The following is a 27,872-nucleotide window of genomic DNA, read 5'->3' on the forward strand; positions in this document are numbered from 1 at the left end:
GCAGCAGGGAAACCCCACCCACCCTGTAGCCCTCTGTGCCCCATGCCTGGGTCCCTAGGCAAGGGATCCCTTCTGCAGCCAAACTGCCAGGGGGATGGGAGATCAGTGCTCCCCTTCCTCTGGCTCCAGCAGGGACCCCAGTATCTATGGACCCAGGCAGAGCACTTTGTTGTGCTCCCTGCTACAGACAGGGGGAGGGGAGCAATGATTTCCTATCCCCTTGACTGCAGCAAGGAGCCTGCATCGGTCTTGTAGCCCCATGGCAACACACTCCTCCTGGATCCTTAGGCAGCAGCTTCCTTCTGCAGCCAGCGGGAGGGGAGTGGTGGGCCACTTTGAAAGCCCCCGCAGGCCACTTTTGGCCCTGGACCACAGGTTGGGAACCGCTGCCGTAACTCTATGTTGGGGTGCAACTGTACTAGCATTCTGGTTATTAGATGAATATCTAATACCTAATACTTCTTAGGAGTGCTGTGTCTTAGCAACGCTAGCCATGCTTTTGCCATGTAACAGACAGCGAACTTGTAATCAAGCGTCTGCTTTGTGACAGGGCCTGGCTTTTGTTCATAGCATGGCTTTTGCTGACTTTGGCTCAGGCCTCAGGCCTCGCAGCAACGCCCTGGGATCCTGGCTTTTTTTCTCTACTACAGTACTCAGAGAGTAATGACGTAAGCAGAGAATCTAGCAGAACAATGTTACGTCTGTAACACATGTGAAAGAGTGTGGTAACTCTGGTGTGAATTCTTGACTGACATCTTACTGAAGATATCCCACCTGCCGGAACTTCCTTGTTTTGCAATACATGGATCCTTGGTTATACGCAGATACTATAATAAAAGTAGCTGACCTGATTAGCTAATTGCAGCTGCAAAAGAAACCATTTTGCAATCATGCTGGATAAGGAAATGTCCTTGCCAAAACCCTGATATGTTTTTATAGTCAATATGACTTGGGAATAATGTTTGCTCTTTCTTTTTTTTGGCCTGAATTTCCACCCAAACTCAAACCTAGCCTTCCTGCCAGTTTAGAAATGTTAGGGGTAGCCTTTTTCATTCTTGTTTGCCTCTACTCCTGGCTCCACCGAGCACTGGAAGTGGAAGTGCCTAAATGCTATGAGACCAGCTCCTCAGAAACAGAGAATAGCAGCAATTGCCAATGGCGAACTGTGGGTCTCCAGGAGACTCCAGTGCCTGGTGGCCAACACTTACATTTGTGCTCCGCCGTTGGTGGCAGTGCCCCATGGAAGGGTGGTCTGAGGGCCCATTTCTCGCTGTCCCCCACACCCCGCCCCCCACTGTGGGTGCGGCGGGGAGCAGGAGTGACAGAGGCAGATGCTCCCGGCGGCATGACGGGCTATGCCCCAGAGCCCCGCCTTTGGCTGCCTGGCCCTGTGCAGCTGGGGTCCCCGTGCATCCCTCCTTGCACCCAGCATGGGGGTGGAGGGGCCGGGAGGATGTTTGCTCCCCCAGCAGTGGCAGCCCTTGGTGCGGCCGCTGCGGATGGCCTGCGACAGTGGGGGACAGCTCCTCTGAGGAGGGCCTGGCCAGCGCCCCCTCCAGGCTGGCACCCAGGGGTGTGCCCCCCCTCAGTACGCCACTGGCAATTGCACAAATGTTTTGAAATCTGGTGGCAAACTGCGCAGATCTTAGTGCGCCCATGCAGAGGGCCATTCCATACTGTGCTGCTCTCTGGTCTCCCTTGCTTCAGGAGCCGTGGCACCAAAGCTGTCGGAGGGGCGTTAACGCTGACTCTCTTAGCATTATCTTGTAGGTTTGCTGTGGCTGTTCTTCAGCTCATCCTCCTCCTCCCAATGCTTGGTCTTTAGTCCAGACTTGTGGAGCCCCAGGTGCACTATGTTAATGTTAAAAGGTAGCCATGGGCTTAGACTCAGAGGAAAGGAGAGATGATCTTTTGACACTGAGATTAGAAGCAGGGTTAGGAAGATGATATGGCCCATGTTGTCCATGTGTTCCTGAAAGGATTGACAATAAAAATATTGATGAAAGTCCTGTAAAAAGAAGCAGTTATTCCCCCCTCTGCCCCCCCCCCCCGCCCAAGAGTACAGTCCTATCAAATTAAGTGATTTGTCCATTGTTTACTTAATCCTTTGCAGCTCTCAGAGAACAAGATTATATACAGGGAATGAGGAAGGGCTTTGTGCTATAAAAGGGCAGGGCGGTTAATATTTGATAGCAGACAATGAAAAACTTACGATATTTGTTGTTCAGAGTTGTTCAGTCATTCTCCCTGCGTAACTTGTACTCCCGCATGTCACCTTTGTGGGAAGTGTCAAGAAATATTATGCAAGTTCCTCTTTCTAAGCCCAAAACCCCTAATGGGGGATTTCCCAGAGCACACTATAAAAGGGCTCCCACTGTCCTTTCTCTATCATATCTGTTTGCTGAGAAGATGAAGTGCTCAAACTTGGCTGCGCTACTGGTCTTTCTACAAAATGCCATTGCTCTGAATGCAACCAGCACTACACTCTCAAGTGTGGTAAGATGAGTATTATGATTTTCGCAGCTCTAATGTATTCTTTTTCGTTCCGCTATTTGGTTTCGATGAAAATCTTTTAAAATTATTTTTAGGCAAGTTTTCAGGTTTCCACTTGTTTTGTGGGCTCTCTGTATGTAATAAGTGTAAAATATCACTTTTAATGAATGCGCTGGGTCTGAATTTTAAATCTGAAAACAAATTACAATGTTTTAAAAACACAGAGCCAAATTCTTCCTTTGGTTAGATGAATGCAACTCCCATTGAGAATCTGAATAAAGTTTAAACACAAAATGCAGATTGTAATTAATTAGCTATGATTTGTTCTTGAGATGAGCTGAATCCAAAACCACAGATGCAAATGCCACCCTTTTGGAGTGTTTAAGATCTGGATCTAGATCTGAGTGTGTCAGGTTCATTTGCCCTGCACTTTGATAACATAATGTACTATCTGAGTTCTAGGTGATACTATTAATGCAATCTCTTGGTCTAGTAGGCCTTGCTGTGGACTGAGGTAGTGAACTCAGCATCGAAGGAGAGAGAATGTTTTTCACTGCAGCATCATTAAGCAGTGGTAATTCCTGGCAGTAAAAAACAAGGCTGAAGTGTAAATATATAATGATAAGCTGAGCACGGGGGAATTTAGTATGTCAGAAATTTCTCCTCATTATGCTCATAACTGAGTAAACCATAATTTGTGCAGACATTCTGTAAAATTTATGATGCTCGTTGCAACTTGGCTGTTAATCACTATCAGCTCCCCCTGTACAAAACGATCAGGGGCCCAGACAAATGGCTGTATACGTTATCTTTTTGACAAGCTGGCACAAAAAAACCTTTTCTCTGAATCCATTTAAACAAATGGCCCTTTTCCTGCCATCTTCCAGTTCCTGAGCTTTCCAGCTGGCTGTTTTAGGGGCTCCTTAGGAGTGGGACTGGCTGACTGGCTGGGGGAGTGAGGGAGCAGGTGATGGGGAGGCAGCGGCATGAGGAGCTGAACGAGCTCTTGGATGGAGTAGTGGGGAGGTCTTCAGGGGAAACTGGTTAAAACTCCAGTGCTCTGTAAGAATGGAGTTCTGCTTCAGTGTGGCTTTGAAGTTGTGCTGCTGGGGATAGCACCTGCCACGCGGAGCTCCTCAGCCTGTAGCAGTGGCACTCCGCTCTTGGGTGGCCGTGCAAGCCCCTTCCTGCCCTACCCTCCTTTAGTTTAATCCTGCCATCTGATGCACAGTTTATCAAATGGTTTTGTGAGCAGTGAAAATTGCCGCAGTTCCCATTCGGTGGAGCTTGGCGGCGTAAATTGGTGCACTGCGTCCCTGATGCATGGTGTTTTGTGCACAGTACACAGGGCCTTGATTACCGTAGACTCCCAAGAATGCATGTTAAGATTCAAGAGTGAAATCCAATCTTGCCAGCACTGTGGAGGGGTAGGACCTGACACCTTATTCCATAAAATGGCAGTGAGAGGGTATATGCACGTTGCTTTGGACATTGTTGGCCCTTCACTGATCACATGCAGCTTTTTTTGAAAGGAAGAAGGCTCCACGAAAGAATATTGTACCAGAAGAAACTTTACCTGTCTCAGCAGTCAGTCAGAAGTACCAGTCAGTGTTAGAGCTGCTGGAGATGGCTCACTTAACAAAATCAAAGTGCTTCAGAATACTGAGGAATGTGGAATGCTGTTTTGCTGTTGGGAGCAGGAGCAGGGGTCATGATTTAAATAGGGGTAGGACATGTAGTGAGTTGCATTGTAACGGGTGTTTTTGTTTCCTTTCCAGCCTACCACTCTTTCTACACTGATGGAAAATCTGCCTACCTCTCTTCCTACACTGACGGAAAATCTGATTCAACCTCAGGGCACACCCAACAGACCTCAGTTCATGCCAGAGGTATAACTATTGTTTACTGTTTTTGGAAAGATAATAAACATCATCGCTAAGATAAGAAAGATATGTGAGCTAGTATATTAAGTGCAGGACTGGAAAGCAGGTGTCAGACGTCTAAAACTGGCTCTTACATAACTTTGTATCCTTGGCTAAATTAAGCTGAAACTTGACCCCAGGATTTTCAAAATTGATTTTCTAAATTTAGGCTCCTAAATCCGTATTTAGTCACCCAAATAAATAGCCTGATTTTCAGAAGTGCTCAGCACCCAGCAGCTCTCATTTACTTCATTAAACTAAAAAAGATTTGGACCAGGCTGAATAATGTTCCTTTAGACTCAGATACCTTTATGTAATACATGGTTTAATTTTACCTACAGAAATTTTTAGTCAAGTTCTGTGACAGTTTGCTGTCTGTTAAATACTAAATGAAGCCTATTTAGCTTTTAAAAATACACAGAACAACCAACCAAAAAGAGCTGAGCTCCAGCATATTTTTATGTAGGACTTGGAAAGATGTTATGACTAAAATTAATAATCCTATTGACATTTTACTGTGATCAAAGAAGCAGTGAACCCAGGAAGATCTTAATAATAATTAAAATGCTTATGGTTTCATCAATATCATGAACGCAACATACAATAATATCAATGGAAGAAATGAAATAATTCTGTCAACATCATATTAAGTCTGAGGAAGCTCTACACTTCATGTGATATTAATGTGCAAAGGCCTTGAAATTTGCAACCACTGTTCATGCTGAATAGTCCTACTGAAGTCTGCCTCTCTGAATCCCTGCTAAGCTTTTTCTTGGTTCTTACAAGGGTTAAATGACTCATGATATTGATACCCCTTTTGGGGGGGAAGGGCAGAGGGAAGGATGTTCTTGTGGTTAAACCATTAGCCCAAGATTCAGGGAATTTGGGATGTTCCAGTGGTTGAGGCATTGTCCTGAGACTTGGCAGAGCTGGATTCGGTTCACTGCTCTGCCACAGACTTCTTGTGTGACCTCAGGCAAGTAATTTAGCTTCTCTGAGCCTCAATTCCCCATAGTAGTACTTCCCTACCTCACAGAGGTGTTGTGAGACAAATACATTAAAGCTTCTGAGGTGCTCAGATGGCATAGAAGTAGGGCCATATAAGTACCTAAGATAGAATTCTTGCCCTTGCCACAAATTTCATGTGTGATCTTAGCCAAATTACTTAATCTTTCTGGGTAAAAAGCTGGCTCCCTTTGAAGACAGTGGCAAAACTCCCATTGCCTTCACTTGGGCCAGGATTTCAACCTCGCTCCTCGTTGGTAAAACAGGGATAACAATAATTTTTTCTTCCACCTTTTGTCTATCTTATCTATTTAGACTTTAAACTCTTTAAGGCAGGATCTGTCTCTTACTATGTGTATGTACATCTTCTAGCAAAATGACTCCTCACCCTCAGTGAGGGTGACTAGACACTATTACCGTACAAATAATAATTTTTTAAAAGTAATTGAATCCATCCATTTAAGTTTGGTGGGTTTTTTGGTGGTTTAAATCCACTTTTAAAAGTTATTTAATTTATTAAATAAACATAGCTAAAGGGCAATGTGTGATATGTATCAGGGATAGAAAAATGCCTCCTCCACACAGAAAGTAGGAGACTAGCACAAACAGGGGCCTTATAAAAGGTAAGGACAATAACCATGTTTGTCTGTTCATTGGCTGTTTTCCTCTATGCTCCTTTTTTCACCGTTTCTGCCAAGCAGAATGCAAACCCAATAATGTGGGAAGCCTGAGGGTGACATTTTCAAAAGCACCTAAATTATTTAGGAGACCAAGGCCCATTTTTAATAGTGACCTAAACCCAGATTTTTAAAAGCTATTTAAGCATTGCTGCACTCAGTGTTGCAATGTCTAACCAATTTATGTGTCTCAATTTCATTTTCGAAAGGGATTGAAGCATTAAGAAGCCCAAATTTAGGGACTGCGTTAATTAATAAAGTGTGGAACAGAAGCTTGTTTATCTCACTTTATTAGAAGTGGGTAAATTTAGTCCTGGTATAAAACTATTCATAAAAGTGATATTCAACAGCAATTATTTTATTGTTTTTTAACTCTTGCTGTCCCAATTAAAAATAAACTTGTTAATAACTCTGGGCAATGCTGGAGGGAGCTGAGATGCATGGCTATTACTCCACATAATCTGCAGCTACTGCAGGTTGGGGTGAGTTTTTAAATCTTCAGCTCTCATGTGCATGTGGCTGAATATAGAACCTGCTCACCAGGGCTGGCTGAAAAATATCAAATGAAACATATGCCCAGTGAGGAAAATAGGGTGTAGTCAAAATCAAAATTTTCCATGAGAATAGATCAATCTTTGTGGATTCTTCCATCAATAAAATCCAAACAAAACTTTGTAACATGTTTTGAAATTAATTGACAAAAAGCGCTAATTGGACCTGATGCAAAGCCCATTAAAAGCAATGGAATGACTCCCTATGAGATTTAATATTCTTCCTGCTCTGCCATTGACTCATTATCTTTTCTTTAAAAAAATCACTTTGCTGTCCTGTACTTCAGTTTTGCCAGTGGTGAAATGGTTATAATAGTATTTAACTACCTGTATAGGAGGGTGGTGAAGCTTGATTAATTAATATTGGAAAATACTTTGAGTTCATTTGAAGAAATGTAATAATAATAATAGATAAATGCATTCTACCGAAACAGGGTTAGTATTATTATTATTAATTATTACAGCTCAACTTTCCCCCTTCTTGGGGACTATTGTTGGTCTTTACCAGTTGATTCCTAGTAGGATATAGAATATTGACAATTTTTTATTTGCTTTCTGAAACAAATTTGTTTTTACAGCCATTTGCCAATGTGACCGGCACTTTGAATAATCATGGAGTGTGCCAATGCTCAGTGTACCTGCCAGACACCACGTTTCCTGTGAAGAAGGTCGAGATGCTGGAAATCACAGCCCAAGTGCTTTCTGAGAAATTTGAGAGAGAACTTTCTAAAGTAAGGATTTTTGTTTTTTCTTTTTAAAAGCCTACCAGTCCTATTTTTAGTTGATATGAAAGAATCCAGCAGTCAGCACTTTGTGGAGCCTGACTTTCAAGCAGGTGCAATGAGGGGCATGTAAAAATCTCAAGGAAAAGGGTGATTCAATATAAAATATTTAGTTCTCTAGCATGCAAGCAGGGCCTTGTAATAACATGAGTTTCAAGTATCCTCAGGCTTCATTCCTGGGCGTATAGACACATGAAGTTCTTGGAGGGATGGAGGAAGAGCTATACTAGTCTTTATGAACCATGGAACAGTCTGATTGGCCTGTAGTTGCTATATACAGCCATAGAGGAAGCCAGGATTCCTGCTGCTTCCTGTGTTATTACTTGCATGTAACTATCTAATGGGAGGGAATGAGGGAAAAGAGAGCAAATGTCAGTTCAGCCCTGACATGGGCAAAAATCCACACTCTGACCCCCTCCATTCCCTTAACAGTTTAAAAAAAATCTAATATTTTCTCTGCCAACATCTGATGTTCTAGCAATGACTCCTAAATTATGCATTCTAGTTAAAGACAAACTCCTAACCCTTATGTTACTTTGCTTGTTTGTTACAAGGATTCAGATCTAATTTTCCTTGCAAAAATCAGGCGAAACTAGGGGACTACAGTGGTTTCTTGAGAGAAGGAGAATGTACATTTGATTGTTGCTGGCAGATAAATATTCAGAGTTAAAATTAAGTGTCCAAGAGAAAATGTTTGACTTCTCCAGGAGCCAGACATCTGAAGAAATGAAGTGTCCTTGAATTAATCAGCAGAAAAGGCACAGCAGTAAATTATAAATTCTAAGCATAAATATTCATAACTCTGCTAGTATAATCAAGAACAGATAAGAAGTTATCCATAAAAAACACAACAATGGGGGGAGAATCCTATAGAACGTCTTTTCAGTTAAAATAATTTGCTCTGAAATAAATAGAGCTAACGATGAGACACATTCAGTTGTCAGTAGAGATATGAAGGGCAATTTGACAGAAATCTCAGTGCCTCTCAGAACAAGAGTTACCTGATCACTTTAGGAGGAATGTGGAACTTGACATTAATGATCCATGAAAACATGAGGTATTCAAGGGCCCCATAGTGCTCCCATTGGGGTCAGTGGCAAAACTTAAATTGCTTGCAGTAGGACAGGATCAGGGCTATAATTCCTATCTGAAACTTGGACTAATTCTGCAAGGCCCTTCTGAATCCAGGAGGACTGAAATGAGACCCGACTGAAGTGTAGCCTGATCTATAGATTATATTGATTACTTAAGAATCCCCAGTTATTACTTTGAGAGTTGAGAGGTTCGTCCCAAGATTAGGCCTGATATTATATAGTTGGAAACCCCGATGTGCACAGTTACAACACTTACACTAAAGGAACTCATTTATATTTACAAAAAGTTTATTAATACATTTACCACAGTCACAAACACCCCAGTTCAATAAGGTAGATAGAGATATTATAGAATTTACATCTGCACATCCATATACTCACACTATCCCTTGTAGAACTACCTGAAATGTTCCCCAATATCTTACTCCTCCTCCTCATCTTCCCCCTCATCACCAGTGGCCATTATTTTGGCCCCCGGATGGGACTACATCTCCTTCTCCTACTGCCCCTAGGCTGGGACGTAATTTTATAATATGATACGCCACTATGTTTGATGCATATTCAGTAGAGGATTTTCCCCTTTTCCTTATTTCTATTTCCTTACCCTTCTAATTATGTAGACTCCCTCTTCTATAGGTTAGTGTATCCGTAATCTCAATTTATTATCATATATGTCAATTCATTACCATGGGCTTCTTGTGGTTAAGTATCTGTGGCTGTAATTCATATACCTGTTATGTATGTCAGTTCATTGTCATGACATTCTTGTGGTTGGATCATATACCTGTGGTTAGAAATTCTTCTTAAACACTATTTTCAGATTCCCAATACTTGGGGTTTTCTGTTGGGCCATTTATCTGTTTAAAACAGAGGCGTAGCCAGAACTGATTTTTTGTCAGGGACTCTGGTTGACCCGGGTCGGCACAAGCCTGATGTCACAAGTGAAACAGAGGCTGATAAAAATGTGGGATGAATTGCTTAAAATCTGATTGGGTGGGCCTGCTTTCAGAGTGGGTGGGCCTGGGTGGGCCATGGCCCATAGCTATGCCACTGGTTTAAAGTTTATCTGTTCAAGGTTCATAGGCCTCAAACCTTACGCTAACTTGCTGAAGCTAATGTCTTACAGTATATAGGTCTGTAGGTTTCTTGCATTACTGCCCAGTATAATGGAAAGCAGTGAATATAATAAAGACAAGCTAGCCATATGGGCTCCAGAAGCCAATCTCCTATTGAAGTGAAACTCTGCAATGGGAGTTTAGACTGAGTAAGGACTGAGTACAGATGGCAGGAGTTGGTTGATTTTTTGCAGTCCTGTTGCAGTTTTCTGTTAAAAAAAAGAAAAGAAAAAAGGAGCTCAGCTCTAGTGGCCAGATCCTCAGCTGATGAAGTTTTCTTGCAGTCCGTGGTGCTATGTCAGTGTATACCAGTTCAGGAGCTGGCCCTCACTTTTCAACTCCAGATGTAGATACCGAAAAAAACCTTGACCTAATCCAAGCTTCACTGCACTTTATCATGTTGAGTCTGATCAACTGAACAGTGTTACAATGCATCAAGGTAGATATAGTGTGAGAGATCCTCCAATGTGATCCCACATCAGGTCAGAAATGAAAACAAACAAACCGTGTTTTTGTCTAACTGGGGGCGGGTGTGTGTTCCAATTTCATAGTTAGTAATTATATTGTTTGGCTATAAAAAGAAGAAAGATACCAGGCATTAACCTGTTCATCTCTGAGTTGAAGTAAATTTAAATGTATGGATGGGGCAGAAGGTGCTTGAAACTTTGTACTTGTCTCATGTAAATGTATTTCTCAAGCTCTCTTTCAGATGAGTTTCTCACCTTTCTAGTTGTAAAGGTACCCCTCAGTGTGTAACACAGTGTTCTGCTTGTTTCCTGAAAATACTTACGAACAAAATGAAACAATGAAATCAAAAGAGTTGCATCTCTCAGTTCATCCTAGAAGAACTGATAGAGGGGTCTGAACCAAAACTTTGAGCTCCAAACACTTCCAAACTTTCACAGATGTAGAGATGCTCTGATATTTTAAATCAGTAAAAACTGTAGGCTGAAAATAGTGGACTAATTTTTTCATCTGTAACTTGGAACTTTGGCTGTGTAATTATGACTATGAAAAAATTAACCAGTTAGAATAATGCAGGAATTAGCTCTTTTCCCCAACAGTTCTCTTTGTGCACCTCATTGGAAGAAGAAGAATAGCAACTTGAACTCAAGGGGAGAACGTGCCTTCCAGTGCTTTGACCAGAATGCCCAGAACATGCTTGTGCAATAAAAATAAGAAGAGAAAACACAACTGCCCAACAGAGATGAAAACTAAAACAGATTATTGTGCTGGAAATATTCCTTTTGATTTTAGGCCGTGTTATATGACATGCAGGTGTCATGCTCATGTGATCATGGAGGTCAGACTTGCCTGTGGCCAAAGCACTTGCACATGCAACTTCTCAGAATTGCTTGCTCATGTCATTTCTATCCTCCTTTCCCCCCCTCTCCATCCTTTTTCATTGTATGCCTTCCTTCTGCTTCCTCATTCCTCCACTCCCACCCTTTGCCTGCCTTTTGGAGGAGTGTCTGTTTGCATGCCGAGAAACTCGTCTTGATAAATACCAGTTTCAGGTAACTGACACAACAAATGAGCATTACAGATTTTCTCCCTGTCCTTTCCAGGCCCTTAGTGTCACAATGCTTGCAGAGCAGGAAAAACTAGATAGGAGTTTTTTTTACACATACCTAAAATAGCTGAATTTTATATTTCTTTAAGGGCGAAATTCACCCCTCTGCAGAAGGTCTGCACAAGGCCTATGCACTGCTCAAACCCCATTGAAGATCTCTGTGATTAATGTGCGGGTGTGCAATGAATATTGATCTATACCCCAAAATGTGGTTTATGCATAGATTTCTGAGGTGGTGTGTTGGTCTGTTAGAGGGGAGCAGTTGGTTTCAACACAGTCCCCCACAAGTAGATACATGTATAGATACAAGATCAGTGATTGCAAGCTATTAAGGCAAAATGGGTCTAACTGCCAAGCAGTAGAGCAGTCATCATGGGGGCATTGTCCCAGATGACCTGGCTGGCCAACTGGGAAAAAACAGAAGGCAGATTGCACACCTGGGCCTTGTTACACACTCCACGGGGCTTAAGTAGTGCCTATGCCTTGTGCTGTCCCTCTGCATTTTGACCAAATTGAAAAAAACAGATCAATACAACTGAGAAAATCAAAACTCCTGGGCTCAGTCCTGAATCTCTTACTTATGAGAGTAGCCCTTACTAATGAAGGTAGGCCACTGACTTCAGCGGGTTGCATATTTGGCCTATTTTGGCATCTAGCTTTTCTTTTAAAACTTTTTTTTAAAGCATTTTAATATTATTAGCATCTGGATAGATACCCACATTTTGGAACATTAGTGCCTGCGATATAGATAATTGCACACAACCAGTTTGCAAATGCAAACACATTTTTATGCATGCGGTAAGATCATGTGCAAATTTTGCAAACACAGTTTACACCCCAACCTTTAAACATCTTCCCCACAGAGAAGATTATTGGGGAAATCTCCCAGCTCTCAGTGGATTTCTGTGATTAGAAAGGCTGTCAGAATCCATCTAAAACTTCTCTTCCAATAACATGGATCTGTCTTGCTCTATGCACTGTTACATGTTGGGGTGGAGGTAAGGGATTTTAGACAAACCTATGGTCAATGTCCAGGCAGTTAACTCCATGTATGGAGATAAATTTAAACACACACTATTAGTCTTGATTGCCAAATACAATACATTTGACTATTCCTTATCTTGAATTTACACAGGTCTAAGACTAACATCTGAGTGCCAGATCCTCAATTGGTCTAAATCAGTGTAGATCCATTGGAATCTATGAAGTGATGCCAATTTACACCAGTTCAGGATTGGGCCAATGTATGTTTGTGTTGAAAGATCAGATTGGTTTATAATGGATAATCTCCGGAGATGACATAATTATCACAAAAATCCAAAAAAGCATGTCATTTCTATGCAGGATCCTCTCTCAAATAATGTATTACTCTCATTCAAGATGTTATGGTCCAAAACAATCAATAGGATTGCATCATTTTTGATGTATTGCATCCATGTCAGTGATGTGAAATACATGACTCACACCTGCTTTTTGGCTGTGACATGGCATTTCTAACTTGTGGTATGACCTGGCCTGGGTATCACAAACCCAGCATGTGGTATGACCATGCTGGGTATCACAGCAGCAAAGGCTGTGAAGGTCACTTTTTTCACTTTACTGACATGCATGCCATGTTGCACACACTTTTGGAAAAACAATTGCTACTCTGTAGTGTTCTCTCTTTTGCACAAAAGAAACTAAGACAAAACTGTCCTCTTTTTCCTTCACACTAAAAGTCATCAGGTTTAAAAGATCATGCCAAATAAATATGAATTGTCAGTGCAAAAAACCCCGCATTAATTCAGCGTCAGGACTGACATTTTAATAATGATCATCCTTAGTCACTTGGGATGAATTCTGCCATAAGGTATGTGCACAGTGAAGTGCATGGGCTTCCATGGTATTATCTGAGGGCCAAATTTGGCTCATATCATATTTTCTGTGTACATATGGCGTTACGGAGGGAAAACAGCAAAATAAAGACAATGGACTTCAAGAAGGCAGACTTAGCAAACTCAGAGAATTGGTAGGTAAGATCTTACGGGAAGCCAGTTTAAAGGAGAAAAAGAGTTCAGGAGAGTTGTTAGTTTTTTAAAGAGACATTATTAAGGGCACAAGAGCAAATGGCTCCAATGCATTGGAAAGATAAAAGTATGATAAGAGACCTGACTTAACCAGGAGATCTTCAGAGACCTGAAACTCAGAAAAGAGTCATACAAAAGTGGAAACTAGGTCAAGTAGGTGCACAACTGGTTGGAAAAGTGTATTCAGAGAGAAGTTATCAATGGTTCACAATTGAGCTGGAAGGGCATATTGAATGAGGTCCTGTAGGGATCTGTCCTGGATCTGGTTTTATTGAATATCTTCCTAAATCATTTGGATAATGGCATAGAGAGTACACTTATAAAATTTGTTGACAATATCAAGCTGGGAGGGGTTGCAAGTGCTTTGGAGGACAGGATTAGAATTCAGAATGATCTTGACAAACTGGAGAAATGGTCTGAAATCTTACAGTTAGGAAGGAATAATTAATTGCATAAATAGAAAATGGATATGACTGCCTAGGAAGGCATACTGCAGAAAAGGATCTGGGAGTTATAAGGCATCACAAATGAAATATGAGTGAACAATGTAATATTGTTAAAAAAAAAGCAAACATCATGCTGGGATGTATCAGCAGGAGTATTGTAAGAAAGATACAAGAAATAATTCTTTCATTCTACTCAGCACTGATAAGGCCTTAGCTGGAATATTGTGTCCAGTTCTGGGCCACACTTTGGGAAAGATGTGGACAAATTGCAGAAAGATCAAAGAAGAGTAAAAAAAACCATTAAAGGTCTAGAAAATATGATCTATGAGGAAAGATTGAAAAAATTGGGTTTGTTTAGTCAGGAGAAGAGGAGACTGAGGGAGGAGGTGAGAACAGTCTTCAAGTACTTAAAAGGTTGTTAAAAAAAAGAAGGTGATAAATTGTTCTCCTTAACCTCTGAGGACAGGACAAGAAGCGATGGGCTTAAATTGCAGCATGGAAAATTTAAGGTTAGACGTTAGGAAAAACTTCCTAACTATAAGCGTAGTTAAGCACTGGAACAAATGACGTAGGGAGGTTGTGGAATCTTCTTCACAGGAGGTTTTAAAGAACGTGTTAGACAAACACCTGTCAGGGATGGTCTAGCTAATACTTAGTCCCACCTCAGTGCAGGGGATTGGACTAGATGATCTATCGAGATCCTTTCCATTCCTACATTTCAGTGAGTCTATGTTTAATGGCTTCCCTCAGACTCAAAAAGTAGTTGAGTCACAGTTGCACAAAAAATTATAACTTTGAAAAGAGGGTCATCTTATCTTTGGCTCATCTCCTTAAACTAAGTCACTGAGATTCAGAAGCGAGACACATTATTATGTGCTTAGTCGATCGTATCTGCCAGGCATGAGTATCGATGTACCATTGACTAAACTCCCAAAGACCTGCCCCAGCATGTATTGAGGTTCAGTGGATAGCGGGGAAAGAATTATTTGGGGGAAATCTTGTCTGTGGTTGTTACAAAGCCCTGGTCGAGAATCTGATGGAGATGTCACCAGGACAGTAGAGCAGCACAGGTCTTGTCTTAATGAAAAACTGTATCCATAGTCGACGAAGTGGGTTTCTGCCCATGAAAGCTTATGCCCAAATAAATGTATTAGTCTTTAAGGTGCCACAGAACTCTTGTAGTTTTGCTGAAAACAGACTAACACGGCTACCCCTCTGGAACTGCAACCATATCAAATTTTTAAAAAGTCATTGATCTGAACAAACATTTGTGACTGGTGCAAAACACTCTTAATTCATGTTAAGATAATGCAAAAGTGACCAAATTGATTTTTAATCCAAGAAATTCATTTTAGGTCTGAGAATATGCATGAGCAGTTTCAGTCCAGAAGGTAATTTTTAGAGGAGTGATAAGCACCTGAAAATTGGGGCTAATCATGGAAATGCCATCTGAGTCCATAACTACAGAGTTGCTAATTTGACACAACAACATAACTCTGTTTATTTCTGCTGAGAATGCTTCTTACCTTTTGGAATGCCATTAAGGAAAAATAGGTACAGTGTTAAGTCATATGGAACATATTAGGAGAGGATTATATCTTTCCCAAACTGTTCCATTTGTATGGAAATCAAATTTTTCAGAGAATGCTCCAAATCTTTGTCTTTGACATTCTTCTTCACAGTGTTTGCACCATGACCTTTACATTAGCAGATACCTGTGCGAAAGTATATTTATCCAGCCATCTGTTTAGTGGTTCTGCATATGAAGAGCTGTTGTGCAACAGTTATTCTACCTAAAGGCTGAAATAACTCTTTCTCCTCAACTGGCTTTCATTTAAATCAGTTTCAGGATGGATGAATCAGATTTGTAATAGTGCACTGTGCTAAAATAACTCTTTTTTGGGGGACTCAATTAGTTCTAATGCAGAAAAGGTTGGATACTCTTTGGAATATGGAGGTCTGATCAGTGCCCACTGAAGTCAATGGAAAGTCTTCTTGGAGAAACTGATGGATCTTTTGTTACATTTTCAGCCCCAGAGAGCACATGTGCACAAGTGGCAGGTTGCAGCAGTGAGTCTCTGAGCCCAGGTTAACAGACTTTGGCTCATACCATGGTGCTAAAAATAGTGGTGTAGGTGTTGCGGGTCAGGCTGGAGCTCAGGCTCTGAGGCCTAGGGAGGGGCTATTTTTAGCATTGTTATTTTAACACGGTAGCGGGAGCCCTGAGAGACTGGGTCTGTCAACTGGCAGCCTACAGCTGTGCAGAACATACCCCATAATTCTTCATGTGCATCACTTCTCTGAAATAATCACTGCAGGTTTCCTGGTAGAATCTGACCCCTGAAATTCTTTATAATCCTGGAAAAAAGTTAACTCCTAAAGGGAATATTAGTGAGTGTAAGCAGGTGGCTAGCCCTGTACAGGCTGGAGGTCGTGGGGCTAGCCAACCCTGATTACTGAAAGAGACATATCTGACATGGATCAGGTGATTCCCCTATAAAGAGCAGCTGGAAGGTGTACTGAGGGGAAAGCTCAGGGAGAACAAAGACTACTGGGAATGAGGAGGTTCCGGCAGAGTCCTGGGATTTGTGACTCAAAAGGTTTATCCACACTGTCCAGCAGTTTGGACTACAGGGATGTGAATATCAGTGTGCACCACCGTGCTGCACTGTAACTCACTCATGTGGATGCTGCAGGTGCAACCCAAAAAGTTCCTACTTTGTCTTAATGTAATCCTCTTCAAACAGGACTATGTTAATATGAAGAAGGAACCTTTAATTTAGTTCATGCCCCAGGCATCCACACAGAGGAGTTACAGAGCAGCACTTTGGTGTGCTCTGCTATTCATGACCTCTAGTCCGAACAGCAAGGCAGTGTAGACATAGCCCAAGACTCCAGCTAGGAAGCGCCGGCAGTAGCCTGCTAAGGCAGCGGAGACCCCGAGAAAGCAGGGGAAAGAGAGCAAAAGGTCTCCAGACAGGGAGGCTTGGGAATAGGAAGAAAAACCTTTGATTATAGGACTTTAATTTGGGACTCTGTTTTATTTTGAGTTTATGTTTTGTGAGTAAACCCAGACCCCAAAGAGGGGTACTTTGATCACAGAAAAAGTGTGTGAAGTCAGTATATGGGGCCCCTGAGAGGGAAAGAGAGGCAGGGTGCTGCTAGGTGACTTCTGGCCATGAGGGGTTGCTAACAAGGTGGTTAGTTGCCCATTTTACAGTGAGGAATAAAAAAAGTGAAGATTATGAATGAAATTCTGCCTTCAGTAATACACATTGAATCCCAGTGGGATTGCACAGATGTAAACATGGGCAGAATTTGACATAGTTATAAATACGTGTGTAATAAAGACATCAAATGTATCTGTTTTATTTGCTAAACTGAACTTAAAAATGTGCTGCTTTTTTTTTTTTTAAAGGTCAGCCAATATACCAAAGCAATTGAAATATATGAACAGAAAATCCGAAACCTAACTATCAAGGTGGAACACATGGAGATGACCAGTGTTTCTTACACTGAGTTGGACTTCCAGCTACTGAAACTGGAAATCAGGGAAATGGAGAGACTGGTCACTGAGCTGAAAGTCACACTTGGTGGAAGCAATGTGATTGTTGAGCAACTATACGTGGAGGTACAGTATGAGAGTTATTCAGCCATTCAGAACCCTACAGTTCTCTGTTACACCAGTGAAATCTGGAATGTCTCTACTATTCTTAGTGGAATTACTCAGGATTTAAAGCAGTGTAAATTAAAGCAAAGCTTGGCCTTAAGCATGTTAGCATGTTTCTTCTTCAGATATGGCAAAAATTGGCAATTTTTATCATTTGTGTGCCTGAAAGCTGAAGTTCTTGGATGCTATATTCAATAAATATGCTGTTTAAATTATTATGATAAATATTAATTTATGGACACCCATGCCTGAAAGCTTCTGTGCCTTAACAAAAATAATTAAAAACATAATTTATTAGAGTAGTGGCCCGATCAATATAAAATCAGGAACTGGGAAAGACACATACTTTCCCAATATTTAATAAATCAATTTCTTTTGATGGTAAGTAAAATATCATTAGTTTCTTCATTGTCCTCTTCAACATTAAATGAATGTGTTAGTAGATTATTTTTCTTGGCTGGTAAATTTTAAAGACACTTTTGCAAGGCTGAAATCATTTTTAGGTAACAGATAATAACCGAGTAAGCCTTACTGGACATTTTTGGGTGATCTTTAGCATTATGGTTTATGATTGCGTGTCAAAATTACAAACATTTTCTTGTGGTTATACACATCAGCGTAATACCTGATGCTCTGCTAAAACATATTCTCGGGAACGTTTCCTAAAACTTGTTGTGCAGCACCTTTTGTGACACGATAAATCCAATCTAAAACATTTGTGAAATAAATTTTTGTGAATTTTTATTCTTCTAGATCAGGAATCTGACTCTCATGGTTAATGATCTGGAATCACTGGACAAAACCAATATTCTTGCAATCCGTCGAGAAATTGTGGCTCTGCAGAATCGATTGCAGGAATGTGAAAAGGATAGAAATCAAACCACTATACCTCCCTATTTCCCACCAGGTAAGCATTTTTCTAAATACCACATGAAAGGGATGTGAAAAGTAGGAAGAAGATTGAGTTAAATAAAATGACAATAATGCACAGGTCTTGGAAAACTTGCCAGACACCTACTAACCTTTCAGCAACAGGCTGGTATTAAAGGTGAGGGCAGGAAATAAACATTTTCACATATTCTTATTGTTTTTCAACTGGAAAAAGTTGGAAAACAATACAAAAGTATGAAAAATGGTGTTTTCCCCTTCTTCCAAACTCTCTTTTTTTGTGGGAAAATATACTGACTAGCTCTGATTATGGAATCTGTGAAAGTGATCTGTATCTTATCAGTTTCACTATACTGCTGCTTGGGAACTTTGAGCAGCAGCACTGGACCTGTTTGTATGCAAACTAAGAAGACAACATTGCATAATTTATAAAAAAATTTACATGCAGAAATTTCTTCTGAGCCATAAATGCTAGAAATTTAGGGTGAAATCCTAGTCCCATTGAACTCAGACTTTAATGGAGCCATGATGTCACTCAGGTTTGGTTTTTTTATATGAAATTCTATAGCAATTGATAACTTTCCCTAATCATAGAATCATAGAAAATTAGGGTTGAAATGGACATCAGGAGGTCTTCTAATCCAACCCCTTGTTCAAAATTGGACCAATCCCAACTAAATCATCCCAGCCTAGGCTTTATCAAGCTGCACCTTAAAAATCTCTAAGGATGGAGATTCCATCACCTCCCTAGGTAACCTATTCCAGTGCTCCATCACCCTCATAGTGAAAAAGTTTTCCTAATATCCAACCTAGACCTCCCCCACTGCAACTTGAGACCATTGCTGCTTGTTCTGTCATCTACTACCACTGAGAACAGCCTAGCTTCATCCTCACTGGAACCCCCTTTCAGGTAGTTAAATGCTGCTATCAACCCCCCCCCTCATTCTTCTCTTCTACAGATTAAACAAGCCTAGTTCCTTCAATCTCTCTTCATAATTCATTTGCTCCAGCCCCCTAATCATTTTTGTTGCCCTCCTCTGGACTCTCTCCAGTTTGTCCACATCCTTTCTGTAGTGGGGAGCCCAAAACTGGATACAATACTCCAAATGTGGCCTCACTAGCGCCGAACAGAGGGGAAGAATCACTTCCCTCGATCTGCTGGCAAAGCAATTACTAATGCAGCCCAATATGCCATTAGCCTTCTTGGCAATAAGGGCACACTGTTGACTCATATCCAGCTTCTTTTCCACTGTAACCCCCTTTTCAAGTCCTTTTCTGTAGAACTTCTGCATAGATATTCGATCCCCAGTCTGTAGCAGTGCATGGAATTCTTCCACCCTAAGTGAAGGATTCTGCACTTGTCCTTGTTGAATTTTATCAGATTTTTTTTGGCCCAATCCTCCGATTGGTCTAGGTTTTTCTGTTTCTGATCCCTACCCTTCAGGGTATCAACCACTCCCCCAGCTTAGTGTCATCTGCAAACTTGCTGAGGGTGCAATCCACCCCATCCTGCAGATCATTAATTAAGATGTTGAACAAAACCAGCTCCAGCACCAACCCCTCACGCACTCTGCTTGTTGCCAGCTAGTCATCAAGCCGTTGATCTATCCAGCCTGTTGAGCCCGATGATCTAGCCAGCTTTCTATCCATCTTATAGTACATTGATCCAACCCATACTTCTGTAACTTGCTGATAAGAATACTGTGGGAGACCGTATCAAAAACTTTGCTAAGGTCAAGGTATATTATGTCCACCACTTTCCCCACATCCACAGGGTCAGTCATCTCATCATAAAAGGCAATCAGGTTGGCCAGCCATGACTTGCTCTTGGTGAATCCATGTTGTCTGTTTCTGATCACCTTCCTCTCTTCCAAGTGTCTCAAAATTGATTCCTTGAGAACCTGCTCCATGATTTTTCCAGGGACTGAAATGAGGGTGACCAGTCTGTAATTCCCCAGTTCCTCCTTCTTCCTTTTTTTGAAGTTGGGCACTATATTTGCATTTTTTCCAGTCAACTGGGACCTCTCCCAATTGCCATGAGTTTTCAAAGATAATGGCCAATGGCTCTGTACTTACATCACCCAACTCCCTCAGATGCATTGCATCCGGCCCCATGGACTTGTGCACGTCCAGCCTTCCTAAGTAGTCCTGAACCTGTTCTTTCAGCACTGAGGGCTGCTCACCTCCTCCCCATTCTGTGCTGCCCAGTGCAGCAGTCTGGGAGCTGACCTCATCTGTGAAGACAGAGCCAAAAAAAGGGAAAGCTTCCCAGTCACTAATGAGTGGGCAAAAGGATTATTCGAACAATGTTAATCCTTTGTATGCATTTTTGTGACTTCTTTTTGCCAAATCATTCTAAAGCAGAAGGTAGTCATATGTTCATAATACAATTGGGGAAGAAGACCGCTTTTTCACATATACCTAATCATTTGGCTAGCAAATCGGAGGTGAACCAGACTAATAAGGAAAAGTGTGGAGAAACCTTCGCACAAAGCAGAGCACTTTCCGCACTGTACATTTACTGCACGTGTTACCTACCAGCACTTGCCTCCTATCATCTTCAGGTCAGTTATTTCAAGCTTCCCATTAGAAGGGGAGAGAAACTGGTGAAAGTAAAAGTTTTCCCTTTTTCCCTCTTCAGGGAAGGCACTGAAGGCAGCCGGTGCAGTTTGTCTCTGATGGGAAAAAAGAACAGCCCCTTGTTTGTTGGATCAGATGATTGCGGGGGTGGGGAACTACACTCTAAAGGCCTTAGCTAATCCTTAGGAAAGTCTTACCCATTGGTTCAGTGGAAAGTGTAGGGTTTAAAAAGCATTTGAAGAGCATTTCAATGATTTATTGAGGGTGATGCTGTGTAGAGAGGCTGCCTCTTTCTTCTCAAGCCTGGGAGCAAGTATTTCTTACAGTGAAAAAGGAAAGGGGGTAACGTAGTGGGCAATTTAGTAGTACCAGTTATCACATGAAATGTCAATGCCTTAGTTGTGAATGTGTTAATTTAGTGCTGGACATTTCTATTGTGTTTGTACAAACACAGGACCCACTCCAGCAATCTGATCCATGTGCGTGGATCCCTGTGCCCCGTGGATTCAGTGGGAATCAATGTGGGTGTAAATGGAACTAAAATGTAATACATTCCCTTCTCCAGAGAGCTTACTATTTATGGGTTAGATGGTATCCCAGCCCTTAGTAAGAGGTGGCGCACTGCTGTGTTGCCCCAGGAGCAACACAGGAAAAATTGTGGTTCAAGAAGCCACATTTTCCCTTTCTGCCTTGTTCTTTGGGGGGCACGGGGATACCAATTCACTGCTGACATGAACTAGTTTAGCAGTGGTGACTGGCACACTGGGGTTATGGAGCCACAGCTTCCCACCTTCCTGCCCTCTCCATGCTCACTCCTCAGAAGTGGGTTAGCAAGCAGACGTGCAGTGCCACTTCCCAATGTGTATCCTCGCCCAAAGTCTGGGTAGCCTGTGTGGGGGAATAAAGGGTAAGTGTTTTCTTAGTTCCCTCTACCTTATTCCCCCTCATGAATATGCTGCCCACCTCTGAAAAAGAGATAAGACACGGCATTAACCTGGGACTTCAATGATCAGAGGCCTAACAGTAAAAAAGGAGTTAAAGTCTGAATAATTCATATGGATCTGTTTCAAGTGTCTCCCAATATTTATAAAATGACATGACCCTTTGTTTCTTTTGTGTATTTTTCTTCCACAAGATCCAGACAGGAAGGCCAGTTTAGTTTAAATAAACAACAACTAATTCCTCTGAACCTGTGCGGAAGACAGATAACCCTCCCTGACTACCGCAAAGGGGTTTTTTTTGTTTTGTTTTTTTTTAAACTTGTTTCTGGGAGAGTTTTCAAAAATCAAAATCAAACATTCACTGTATGGAACCTCAAACAACTTCTCATGTCATTAAACTGAACATGCTCCTAACTTTATTTTAATAATTCATGCATGTTTTCATAAATAAAAAACAAACAAGTGTTCAGCAGAGAGATCTCTTTAAGGGAAGAAATAATAATTTATTATTTATTTATTATTTCTTTTGTAAGAAAAGGTCTCTCTGCTGAACACACGTTTGTTTTTTATTTATGAAACAGTGCATGAATTATTGAAATAAAGCTGGAATGGGTTCAGTTTAATGACATGAAAAATTACTCGAGGTTGGATATATGAGTTTAGTAGTACCTCAGTACCAACGATATTTTTTGGAACAAATCATAGATTTATAGAAGCACTAAATAACCATTTAATTTGGAAATCAGATTGCTGTGAGTTAAGTTCAGTAATAGATTCAATATGTCGACAGTTAAGAACAAGCCATAATGCTAGAGGTAGCAGTACACAATAGAGATATAAGGCAAATGGCTCTGACAGATTTACAGAGTTGGCAGGTTGCAAGCCACTTTGCATCATTGTCTGCATTATCTTTCTTGCATTAACTGAGGTATGAGCACCTCCAAACACCACTGTGTGCGCCAAGTACTGAGGCCATGTTATTAGCCGTGCTAAGTGCCATTTGCAGAGCTGCAGCCTGCCTGGCCACACAGTGCCTTCATTGGGTGCTATATCTGGAAATGAGGTCTCAAGTCTCAGCAGTCCATTCCCAGTTAGTAAAGCACGTGTTTAAATGCTTTGCTAAATATGAGCCTAGAATGCTGATTTGCCGTAAATGGAGCATTTTTGGCAGTGTTTTTCAGTAAAAGAACAAAACACAGGGCTACAACTCCTTCTATCAGAGGATCCACAGAGGAGAAAATTGTTCAGGGGGAAGTTACGGTGGCACAGAATGGCTTTAACCTCTGCTCTGGCAACCAAGCCCCACAGATGGCTGGTGCTGACCAAGAAGGGGCACGACCTATGTGGCCAGGGGCTGCAGCAATTCAGCACAACCTCTCTGCAGCTTTCATCAGCAGAGCTCCTATGAAGCCCTGGGAAAAAACCCCCAACACTGAGTGTCAGATAGGGCAGTGAGTGAATTCCCGATCTTCATATGCTTTGGCACCAGGGGTCAGGATGAGGGAAGGAAGTGTGGCAAAAGATATACAACAAAAGAAAGGAAACAGTGGATCTTAGGAAAGGTGGAAAAACAAAAGCAAGGGAGACACGGTGCGGTGCATTTCACTGCAAACTGTATTTCATAGATTGCCACAAATGTTACAATTACAGTTGAATACACATTAACATTGGATTCTGCAGACATTACCAGTACTTAGACTGAAAGGCCACGGAGATATTGTCTTGCTGCTAAAGCAGTGCATCCCTCCATCTGGATGCTGATAAATCATCCCTGCCAGGGATGACTTTGATCCCTCTATTTCTGAAGAAGAAATGTTTTGCATTTGTACGCACCAGTTTTCTCCAAATGGCAAGTGTCTGCCAATCATTTCCCAGAGAGAGCATCTTCATACCGGCCACAAGGAGTTCTTCCCCCTCTGCACATTACTCCGTATGTTGTGGACTTCTCAGAAGATGTTTCTGACCACAGGCACCTGCTCGTCTGGGCCTGTCAGTAGCAGTATGAGTTTCCTTGTTCTGTTCCACTGGTGTTCTTCAACCCTCTATAAGAGGGACCAGCTTTAGGTGTGAAAGGATAATTATGTCTTTGTGTTATTTATTTCTGTCCTCAGTGCTAATAAGGGGGTGATGGTGTTACTTCTGCTTTGGACACCTCTCTGTTAGGAATAGACTAAGGCCAGCAACTCTTTCAATATAGGCTTGCAAATAGTCATCAAATGATATTCACTCAAACGATAAAATGTAAGTGACTTGTGTCAAAGACACCCCAACCACTAGAGCATGTGCAACCTCTGCACTGCGTTTATGATGTCATCAGCTGTTGCTGTGATTGTTCAATTAATAGAAACATGAAACTCAGATCTTGGTAAAATTTACTTCACCACCAAGAAGGAACATTGTCTAGTGGTTAAAATACCTGACTGAGTTAGGAAATGTTGGTTCTAGTCTTGGCATTGCTACTCACTTGTTATGTGACCTTGGGCAGGTCACGTAGCATCTGTGTCTCAGATGACCACATTTTTAAAGGAAAAAACTGGCACACGTTCATTCAGACATCTTTTAGGGTTGCAAAGAGTAAGACCAAAGGACACTTATTTTAAAGTGTGCTAGTGTCACTATGGACAGCTTCTGATTCATAGACATTCAGATTTTGGAATCGAAGATTTTTCCCAAAGATTAGTGTTCTGCGTTCATTGTGAAACATTGAACAAGTGTGACCAACCGTTGTTTTGAGCAAAAGAATAGTTTTGATCATGTCTGTGTTCATTCAAGTTGTCTTCATTCCAGACATGGTTCATTACATTGAATGCTTATTCCACTGGGCTGTTTGTTCTCATTAAACAGTGCAATTTCTACTCTGCATAGCAATACATCTCAATCATACATTGTGTAGCTATAACAAGCCAAACATTTTGGCTGATGAAATGAAGAAACAGGATATTTCAGTCATCCTGAAGCTCCTGGAACATCATATGAAAAACCAGGACTGTCCTTGTTGAACTAGGTTGCATGGTCACTTTATAGTTACTTCACAAGTAAACTGCAGCTATTTACCTACACCTTACAGAGCACTTGTAAGGCTGTGCTCATTAATGTCTGAATTGCTTTGAGAGCCTCAAATGGACGGCACTGTGAAGTATTGGTTTAAAGTGGTGATTTTGATAGCAACACGCTTATCTGAAATGAGCCTCTAGAAGTAGAGCTGCCAATTCTCCCTCCACCTTCTAAAACTCAGCGATGTATAGTGAGACAAGATGTTCCTTTTTCTTGTTTCCCATATTCCAGATCTATGCTCCGCTACCGGAGCAAATGACCTAAAATGCTTCTGAAATTGTCTTTTCTGTGTGATTTCCCAGCCCATCGGGTTGGAAAGCATAGAACACTGGAAACAGAAAACTGATCACTTATCTGAAACAGAAGCTGATCACTTATTTACTGCCAGTGAATACTGTCACTGAAAACTAAGGCCTCTATAGTTTGTTGCTGGACTGTTGGCTGTTTTTTCAATATGGCCCCATTTCTAGTGGTATGGGTCTTTGACCACTGTTTCTCAGTCAGACTGAAACAGCTACAGTACTGAAATCCATGTGCTGTTTGCATGGTGCAAACCAAATTGTTTACAATGCATTTATTTCTGTTCTTGCAACAAAGCTGATTCTTATAAAGCACACAGTATAAATCCTCTCTCCTAATCATGCTATTTGAAAAGCCTGCATTTTTTCTTTGCTTACAGGCAGCTGTGGTCATGGTGGAGTTATGAACATCAGCCAGCCCTATATTGTACAGCTGAATTGGAGAGGATTTCCCTACAAATATGGTGCCTGGGGTAGGGATTACTTTCTTCATACCCCACAAAAGGACTTATTCTGGGTTGCACCTTTGAACACAGATGGAAGACTCTTGGAATATTACAGACTTTATGATTCCTATGATGATTTGCTGCTATTCAAAAATGCTAGAGAGAGAAGAATTACATATGGGGAAGGCAGTGGCACTGTAGTTTACAATAATTCCATGTACTTCAATATATATAGTTCAAGAGATATGGGCAAGCTTGATTTAAACACAAACACAGTGGCTGTGAGGAAAACTCTGCCCAATGCTGTTTATGGTAACCGTTTCTCTTATGCTGGGGTTAACTGGCAAGATATGGACTTTGCTGTGGATGAAAGTGGATTGTGGGTAATTTATTCAACTGAGGAGAGCACGGGTAACATTGTGATTAGCAAACTCAATGAAACCACACTTGATGTGCTACATACTTGGCAAACAAGGCAGTATAAGCCATCTATTTCCAACGCTTTCATCGTATGTGGTGTTCTGTATGCCACAAGACCTGTCAACACTAAGAAAGAGGAAATATTTTACATGTATGACACAAACACTGAACAGGAAGCTAAAATTAGCATAATTATGGACAAAATGTTAGAAACAATTCAAAGTATCAACTATAATCCCTCAGATCATATCCTGTATGTTTACAATGATGGCTACCTTGTTAAATACAATCTGATTTTTCAACCTGTTTTACACTGATATGAATATACAGAACAGCTAGAGATCACAGAAAGTCAGATTTTATATCCCTTTGGATAATGTTAGTGTTAAATTGGGGTCTAATCCTACCAACAGTAAATACTGGACATAGGATTTATTACCATGAGCATTTATTACCATTGAAGGGAGTACTCACAGTAATAAGATCCATGTCTGGTAATAACTAGTTGCAAGATTGGGTTCTTAGCTTTTTAACTGGTGTATAGATACAATGGTGACAGGTGTACTAGAAAAGCCTCTGCTATAAAGATAGATGAAATAGATGATTTATTAATGGACAGAACATGCACAGTGATAGGGAAATTACTCACATACTGATGTGCATTTGGAAGAAGGTCTGTATTTGAATAACACATGGAAACTGAACTGCTGTTTCATCATCATTACTCCATGTATGGAAGGCCGTAAATATCATATTATACAATGGCCTCAAATCATTACTAAAAGATTAAAATTAGAGGCGAACTGGGGCTTGATCTTTAAAGAGCAGCCTATTGGTTAAGCTGAAGCTGTGGAAATGGTTGCAACCCAACAATGTATTTTGGATGGCAGGGCTCCAATGCCCTATTTTCCAAAAATTGCAGTCCAGGAAAAACACTTATTGATATGAACTGTTTTTGGATAGTTGAATTTTCTTAGCACTGTGTCCCGGGGGCCTGATCCAAAGCCCACTGAAAGCAATGGAAAGAGTTCTATCGACTTTAATAGTCCCTGTCAGTCCCTTGGTGTATGCCATATGCTGCAATAGAACAGAAGCCATCCTACATGCTTCCATTTAGCCAGTTTGGCATTCTACAATTTACTGTGGACTCCATTAGCATCTTTCAAAAACACTCTGAAAACAGAGAGTCAAACTCATTGCTGGTATAACTCCATTGGCTTGAATTATTTTACATTGGGGTGAATCTGGCACATGATCTGTCAGTTACAGAATACTAAAGTTGGGACAAAAATCAGTCATATTTTTTTTTTTTGAATGCTACTTATAATTTTTTTTTACCAATATCTGTACTGTAACCATGTTGGAAATATTGAGCTGTGCAATTATGAAAATGCATGTAGGTTTGCTGGTTTTCTTGTATTAATCCTGTATTTGTCTTCTTTTAATCCAGATCAGTAGATGTGGATGATTAATATTGGTTTAATAAAGTGTTACAAAAAATCCAAAACCCTATTCTATAGTTATTTAAGTCATTGTGCGACAGCTGGGAAACTTTTGGGATGCAGCAAGAAGCCAGCTTGACCAAACCATATTGGAAACAGAAATGATCATACTTCTTTGGTCTCAGAGTTTTTAAATGGTTCCTGGAACAACACAAAGGTGTGAATCAATATGTCAGTAACTAGAAGAGGGACTTTATTTCCACACAGTGAAATATGTTCCCTGGTTTGATTAACATTCTCCACTAAGTTGAGATGCTACTTAAGAGGTCTGAGGCCGATGATGCATCTTTAAGTCAGGTGCTGCCACTTACCAGGTATCTGCATCTGTTTCCTGAAAATGTGTGAAAT

At 41.0% G+C, this 27,872-nt stretch overlaps 1 protein-coding gene across 2 annotated transcripts; it reads left to right on the top strand.

Moving 5' to 3' along the window:
* The first annotated feature begins 2,394 nt into the window (after positions 1–2,394).
* On the top strand, positions 2,395–27,510 carry OLFM4 (olfactomedin 4). Of its 2 annotated transcripts, XM_067562776.1 has the most exons (6): positions 2,395–2,485; positions 4,294–4,382; positions 7,227–7,379; positions 17,143–17,355; positions 18,148–18,301; positions 25,537–27,510. In XM_067562776.1, exons 1-6 carry the CDS (start codon positions 2,410–2,412, stop codon positions 26,337–26,339), a joined length of 1,488 nt encoding a protein of 495 aa, XP_067418877.1. In that variant the 5' UTR covers positions 2,395–2,409; the 3' UTR covers positions 26,340–27,510. The 2 variants fall into 2 exon arrangements, with proteins under 2 accessions (XP_067418877.1, XP_067418876.1); XM_067562775.1 differs by lacking the exon at positions 4,294–4,382 and having other exon boundaries at positions 2,410–2,496.
* Positions 27,511–27,872: the final 362 nt, after the last annotated feature.

This window comes from Emydura macquarii, unplaced genomic scaffold (assembly GCF_026122565.2).
Source record: "Emydura macquarii macquarii isolate MOO-44397 ecotype Brisbane River unplaced genomic scaffold, CSIRO-AGI_Emac_v2 contig_2473, whole genome shotgun sequence".
Lineage (NCBI taxonomy): Eukaryota > Metazoa > Chordata > Testudines > Chelidae > Emydura > Emydura macquarii.

Bases quoted from the DNA above. Each gene is read 5' to 3' on its own strand.
- OLFM4 (XM_067562776.1), top strand. From the start codon at position 2,410: ATGAAGTGCTCAAACTTGGCTGCGCTACTGGTCTTTCTACAAAATGCC. The intron at 7,380-17,142 runs GTAAGGATTTTT...TTTTTTTTAAAG, and splicing joins TTGAGAGAGAACTTTCTAAA to GTCAGCCAATATACCAAAGC. The intron at 18,302-25,536 runs GTAAGCATTTTT...CTTTGCTTACAG, and splicing joins ACCTCCCTATTTCCCACCAG to GCAGCTGTGGTCATGGTGGA.